The sequence below is a fragment of the Botryllus schlosseri genome, chromosome 5 (assembly GCF_051294905.1).
Source record: "Botryllus schlosseri isolate E-star chromosome 5, Bs_hap1, whole genome shotgun sequence".
Classification (NCBI taxonomy): domain Eukaryota; kingdom Metazoa; phylum Chordata; class Ascidiacea; order Stolidobranchia; family Styelidae; genus Botryllus; species Botryllus schlosseri.
In genome coordinates, this window is record NC_137240.1 from 23,355,937 (window position 1) to 23,363,465 (window position 7,529).

The 7,529-nt window shown below is 40.1% G+C and overlaps 1 protein-coding gene across 1 annotated transcript in view; it reads right to left on the reverse strand.

The window, feature by feature from the left end:
• The window catches only part of LOC145439424 (L-fucose kinase-like), a 38,958-nt gene extending 32,976 nt beyond the window's left edge, over nucleotides 1–5,982 (reverse strand). The window contains exons 1-2 of the mRNA XM_080316905.1: nucleotides 4,756–5,982; nucleotides 4,561–4,685 (exon numbers count right to left, since the gene is read on the reverse strand). Of these exons, the coding sequence (XP_080173031.1) occupies nucleotides 4,561–4,639 (79 nt within the window). The 5' untranslated portion in view covers nucleotides 4,640–4,685; nucleotides 4,756–5,982. The remainder of the gene's footprint in view (nucleotides 1–4,560; nucleotides 4,686–4,755) is intronic.
• Nucleotides 5,983–7,529: the final 1,547 nt, after the last annotated feature.

Consider the following 7,529-nt stretch of genomic DNA (forward strand, 5'->3'; position numbering starts at 1 on the left):
TGAATTGTGAAAAAAGGTATACTTCAAATTTATTGAGTAAGGTGTCATATGAAAGTGTGCGAAGTATATTTAAAAGATGAAAACAGAGAATGCCATAACGGCAACGCAACGCAACAACAACAAAACGACCTCTCTCTCCACGGGTCACACGAGCTCTGTGTGCCAATATTCACGACCATAAAGCAACACCATTCGAACCAATCAACGAGCAATCAATCAGTCGCACGCGCTATGATCACCGTCCGAGGTAAGTCAGTTCACAAAATCACACATTCCCCCGTGATGAATATCACTCTTCATCACCATTCATAATCGTCTCTCATCTCTTCTCTCCATCTCTCTCCGCTTCTCATCACTTCTCTCCATCTCTCTCCCGACTCTCATCTCTTCTCTCCATCTAATGAACTGGCAACGGCGCTCATCTCTGCACCATCCAACCCATGATCGGTAACGAGGGCACGTGCTATCGATAGCACCTCAGTAAATTTTAACTGCTCCGCCTTTGGTGTCGCCCTTATCTGAACAGACACACGTTTCGGCAACCCCAAGACGAAAGATAATTTCAACAGCCGTTCGTCGTCGTTTTGACCGATACCCGCCAACTTTGCTAATCGTCTCAAGTCGGCAAGGAAAACGTCGACCGATTCCTCTTTATTCAACACCCTCGTCTTGAATTCCCCATACGCCGAAAGCTGAGCACATGCGAAGGCACGCAACAGAGCCTCTCCGATTCGATGTTCGTCCCTCTTTTCAGTCTCCGGTAACTGGTCGTACACGGCAAATGCGTCACCGTCGAGAAACATCGGGATTACGATTGTTGTTGTTGCTATATCACCCGCTCCATCATACCGCGTCAACACATCCGTCACCTTGAAACTGGCCATTATCGTCGATGGGCCGCGATAGCTTGTGCGAAGTATATTTAAAAGATGAAAACAGAGAATGCCATAACGGCAACGCAACGCAACAACAACAAAACGACCTCTCTCTCCACGGGTCACACGAGCTCTGTGTGCCAATATTCACGACCATAAAGCAACACCATTCGAACCAATCAACGAGCAATCAATCAGTCGCACGCGCTATGATCACCGTCCGAGGTAAGTCAGTTCACAAAATCACACAGAAAGCTAAGAATGAGCACTGTCCAATAAAAGCAATGCCACTAGTGATTTCAAGGATCTAAGCTGCCTTATAGCAAGAAAACTATATTCAGGTATTTTCCATGTGTCCAAAGGTATTTTTAGTTATATATTTTATACACATTCTTGACATGTATGATTGATTAATGCTTCATTAAGCATATTAAATAGCTTGGGGCAGGGCTTACTAAAATATGAAATATAAAAAGCAGGAATATAAAGTGAGTTGTGCATAGATTATTTAGCTACATACCATCATTTCTATAAATGAAATCTTCAAACAGTCTGGCGGTATAGCAGCTGTGCATGGTTGAAAAATATAATTTTAATAACTACCCTAGGCACATATGATTTGGTTTCATGGGAGTTATTCTTTGTAAGTGGCAAAGATTTATCTTGCAAACTTGAAAGCTCAATGTCACATCTGTGATTTAAAAACATGGGATTTGACGACTCTGACCCGGCATAAGGATGGAATGCTTATGTGAACTTTTCAATGAGAACTATATCCTTACATATTTTAAACTTTTGCTGTGTTCTGACTAGAAATGTAGTACAGAAGTATGTCAGGGTTACATTTGCAGCAATACTTTTTATAGTATAAGCTTGATCAACAGAGACAAGCATCAACTACAAACCACTTTATATCATCACAATCACAAAGCTACAAAACTGCAACTGAAATCTTGTGATCTATTCAAATTAACAAAAAATATCAACGTACCTGCAAGTGATAAGCTAAGAATTCGTGTAACAACGGAAGTGCTGTAAAGGGTTGTAATGACTATAGTCACTGAACTTGACTCGAGTCATTTTTTTTAAACGTTTAAAATGACCTGACTCAAGTCAATTTGTGTATTGACTCGACTTGTATTCGAGTCATTATTCATGACTCGAGACTAGGACGGCCAAGAAAGACAATTCATTGTAACTTTGAAGAATCGTAAATTCACCACATTATTGATATTTCGTCTATCAGTCTTGATACTTGGAAAATAGGGCCAGAAAATGTTAGGACTGAGGAAAATTACAATATTATGAATCCGTGCCATTTTATATCACTTTAGCAGAGTTGGGAAAAATAGGTTAAACCGGATTGATAAGTCGGACTCGAGTCATCATCCCTCTACTCACTGACTTGAAACTCGGGCTACTTGACACGGTGGGAATTGAAAATGACTCGACTCGAGTCAAAACTATAAAAGTGAGAGTGACTAGTGACTCGGAAGATTGTGACATGGTAACAACCCTGGTGTTGTACAGGAAATGTAGCTGTTCCCGGAAGAATTTTATTGAGAATCTGTGAACAGATTTGAGTAAACTTGCTCGTTGGGCGTTTTCACAATTCTGTGAAATCAATTTCCAAATTTTGATGTTTTGCAAGTGTTGACTGGCCAAATGAGTGAATGATTGCTCTACCAGTATGCTATGTAATTTACCTGTATGAGATTTGACCGATTGTTGAGGCGATAATATGGTTGAAAAATATAATTTTGATAACTACACTAGGCACATAAGATTTGGTTCCATAGGAGTTATTCTTTGTAAGTGTATGAACAGTTCTCTGCTTGAGAAAATATTTTTGAGAATATCCCCAAATATTGTGATGACAACAATACTTCAACTACTTATAGGTCAGTGGTTCTCAACCGGGGGTCCGCGAAGCATTTTCGGGGGGTTAATCAGGTTGACATCAATCAGGTTTCGAAACATTTTGGATTTGAGGTTGTCAGGCAGCAAATTAGTGAAGAGTCGTTTAAAATTTAAACCTCGTCACGAAATCCATTTTTTCCTTTGGTGCCATATATGCTGCGATTATATACCGAAAGGTATTGTCGGAAGCATTACACATAATTATATTACCTCCGCCAACTCCTATCTTTTTATCAAATCAAAGGCACGGATTTTCAAGACACGACCACGTATTTCAAGAAATGCAGCTGCAGACTTTGCTTTGAAATGATAAAAGTCTACCCAATTTCTACATATAGTAAAATGTTGTTTTCAGGACAAGTCATTTTGTTGGTGTTTATCACTAGCGTACAATTGTTATTTGCACAAGACGGATTACTGTTGCAGGATTATTGAGATAAATTTGTACTAAAACTTGAGATGGTCCCCGGGTCCGTGACGGCCAAAAGGGGTCCGCGAAGACAAAAAGGTTGAGAACCACTGTACTAGGTCATAAACAGTGCCTGGTAATCAGAGTGTAGCACAAAAGTTGTCCTTTTACTGATCATTTTACCATGACTGTCTATGTATATTAGTTACTCAGAGATGTCAGAGTGAAATGTAATGTGAAGTATAGAACTAGGCACTCAGTCGGCTGTCTCTGTATTTGTATTTTTGACTGAATAATAGTATGATTAAATGTCTGATATCACTTGTACCATGCAATGAAATGGATAGTGCTAGCTAATACATATACTTAATCAAGTAATGGTCGTAACCTATCAAAAACCAAGCAGCTGTATAAATTATACCACCCAAAATACCTTTAGACACAGGGGAAATAGCATGATCATAGTTTTCAGGCTATTAAACTGCTTATATCCTTGAAATCACTATTGGGATTCCTTTTACTGCATTGTATTTATTCTCAGCTTTCATATGATACCTTACTCAATAAATTTAGAGTATACCTTTTATCACAATTCGACCCAGAAAATTGTGTCACGCATGACTGATTTCTTGGGGGGTTCAACTGTCACTGCTCATTTGACCCATAACCTTTTGGAATATCAAGCAAATTATTATTTACATTTAAAGTTCAGTTAACAGAGGTCACAAAAACATTGATTCACCCGCGAAAACTCAAGCCCATTATATGTAAACATAACTGCAAAATAAGTTGTTCAGAAAAGCCATTTTGACATGGTTCAACGAACGCAAAAAGTGGTATTTTTCTTATTGCGATAAAATCTTGAAGGCTTGTCCGATTTTGATAAAATCAAGTTTTTTCTGATCAGACGATCAATGTCTCCCTTTGTGTGCGATTTGAAGAAAATCCATGACCATAGGGTTATCTTTTGAAAATAATTCTGTTGATTTGGGCTGGAATTACCCTAAACACACATGAAACACAAAAGTGTTTACAATTAGAACTTGCCATTAATAATATAAGAAACTACCTTTACTGAAAGAAAGGGTTGTCAGATGATTATTTGAAAAATAATTTCCTATTAAACTTGCTAGACCAATGTATAGTTACTAAGTACTAACAATACTATTTTACCAGAGTGGAATTGGTGGCAACGTCACGCAGAACTTTCTGTTCGATTACTTAATAATTCTATGCAGAAAAGCTCTCATCACGCAGAATTTATTTCAAAAAATGAACGGAGATTCCATAGGGGCTTGGCTGCTCTTCATCTTCATCAAGGTGTTTCATATTATAGGGGCTAGGCCTACACATTACCTTGCTTCACTGAGTCAGCATGTTGTCTTGTTTTACAGGTAACAACAATTGCATCCCATGGACTGTTACTGCTATTCATATTTCTTCCAGGCAGTGCTAAGGTATATAATTGGAGAAATATATATCTGCAAAATACAATTTAAACCAACGTCACCAAGTTGTAAACCCCAGCATGAATGATTAGGAAAAACATACTTGTCGGCCCGAGTGGAATGGTGAGTGGAACGTCACGCGCAAATTTCCGTTAACGGCATAATTACTCAATTATTCTATGAAAGAAACCCTTCCGCCACAAAAACAAACTACGATACTGTAGCAGTCCCTAGGAAGTCAGGAAGTGGATGTTTCAATCTCATGGTCAGTAGATTATAAATATGAATAATTGGAGGTAAAAGTGACTAAATTATAAAACAGGATATTCATCAATTGGGCGTCGATTTAGCAATTTACAGTGGTCAACACTCATCAAACATGCTGTATCTGTATTATCATCATCATCATCATCACTGGTTTATTAGCAATTTTATCAGTTCAATACACCACAAAAAATGCAATACAATGAATAGACAGGAAGATGTCGAAGCGACTTGGAGTAGTCTATGGAATCAGACACCCACCTTGGCCTAGGCGATGTAAATAGGAGGCATGCACACTGAAGGAAAGTAAAGAAGACAGTATAGAAAAAGAAAGCGACAAGAATACCGCGGCATGGAAGGAAAGGCAAGGACGTAGTTTATTTTTGTCCTTGATGTTTTTGCGGCATATACACCGACTCATGATACACATACACACGATCTGCGCATATGCATACCATGAGTGCATGATGTGCATATGCCGCTGGACAAGGAAGTGCAGATATAGCCTTTACAGCTTTCTAAGTCATGCACCACCCCTCCATGCTATCCCAGTAATGCATGAGCGCCAAGCAGGGAAGCCATGGATACCAGTGTTACTAATCAGGTCTTTGGTCTGACCCGGCCGGGAATCGAACCCACGACCTACCGATCAAGAAACCGGGCGCTTAACCATTACGCTATCTTGATGTCATGGGAAGCGAGATCGATAGGTCAGTCGTGGTCCGGTAATCTTGAAGATGGACGTCTGTATTCATTTAGCAGTAATTGCTTGTATTTCGACTTGAATGTGGACATGCTCGTCGACTGTCGGAACGCCTATACACTTTTTCGCTTTTTTGGCGAGTCACAGCAGCAACTAATATCTGCTGTGTTAATGCTATACCTGTTTACAATGGACTATCGGCTGAAGGAATATTCGACAGACATCAGACATTGCCTACAATTCGAACACAACATCATCCCAGCTGACTTGGCAAGGCATTGCTGCAAATGCAGCATCGAGCGTCCAGCGAGTAGCGAAAACAACAACTCACAGATGGCCTAGCCATTGAAGCGTGACTCACGCTTGTTTCCGCAGTCCGCACCGGAGATGAGCAGACTAAAGCAGGAGTCTCAAACACGCGGCCCGCGAGATCATTGTGCGGCTCGCGGTGGCGTTTTGGATTTTCAACTATTCGACAATATTTAAATGCCAGATATCTTTTTTAGATTTGAGAACTAAAAATTCACTCCAAAACTGCTCCGAAAACACTACTGATAAAACTTTGATATCACAACACCTTCAAAAGTCACCATGACGATTCGCAAACGGTATTGTGCGATTCACAAGCGAGTCAAAATAGCTAACGGCCGACTTGTAAGAACCAACCAGTGTTATGTAAATCAGTGAACAGTGCGAGCAGGTATTTTCTTGTCGCATGAATCACGAAGTTTTTTACAGTTGAGGACTCAATTTTGTTGAAGCATGTAGTTATATGCAGGACCGTAAGTGCCGTACCACAGACCCCCCGATAGGGGGGGCAGCTCGAAGGGGCCCCAGAATTAGTTCATGACTTAGCATGAATTATAGAGTATTTTTTGAGAATTTATGCAACTTTTTCAAAAAAAATTCGCGCTTCGCGAGATTTCATGTTGCCAACTGTCTTGATTATTGGGTATTCTTCCCCCAAGAACAAATATGCAAGATTTATAGAAATGGGCATATCGGCGTTGGCCATTATCGCGCCACGACGCACCAGGACATAAAAAGTTTTAGGCCATGCAACATGCGACTCCAAGGCGGGAAAACCTTGATCAAAAAGGAGTGCCCTTATGCTAACCGAAAACTTCGTTATATAGGCTACAAAATACATATAGGTTTAATTTTCCATAGGCAGATAAATGACTGGCGCTGGCGCCTAATGTTCCTGTTTTGGCAATCTACCTCACAAGGCAAATACCATCCCGCAGGGAAAAAATTATACGCAAGTGAAGAAATGCCAATTTTAAATCGTGCGATATTTTAGTTTAGAACGTTTGGGTGTTTCTATATTTTTTGATATAGCAGACAGGAAGTCACGAAATAACATCATGTAACGAAGTCATACCAAGGGGTCCGCCCACCGGAAGATGTTTAATTATTATTTACGGGCCCTACAGTTTCCAAGACACCGCTCACTCAGCTCTACCGGTAAATCTGATTACGTGAGCAGAGACGACAAGAAATTGATAGCAATCTATAGTAATTCCTGATCTTATTGGCCGGTTTTATCATGAATTATCGAAAATTTTCGCGCTTGGCGCTGGCTCACTAAACAGTATAACCAGGGCTGTGGAGTAGGTAAATATTACCACCGACTCCGGCTCCAACTCACACTCCACACATTTTCAATATACCGATTACGACTCCGACTCCGACTCCTGGGTCTTTAAACATACCGACTCCGACTCCAGCATTTTTACCAATAGGCCTTTTGCAGGACTTCGATCACGTGACTAGATACGCATAGCAACAACAAATTGGTTAGCAAGCTACTTTCTCGCGCACCTGCTTCAGTGCTAAATATCGCATAGTGTACTGTTGATTTCTGGTTGTAAACGTTTCGGAAATTTGTTGTAGAAGTCATCAGAGAT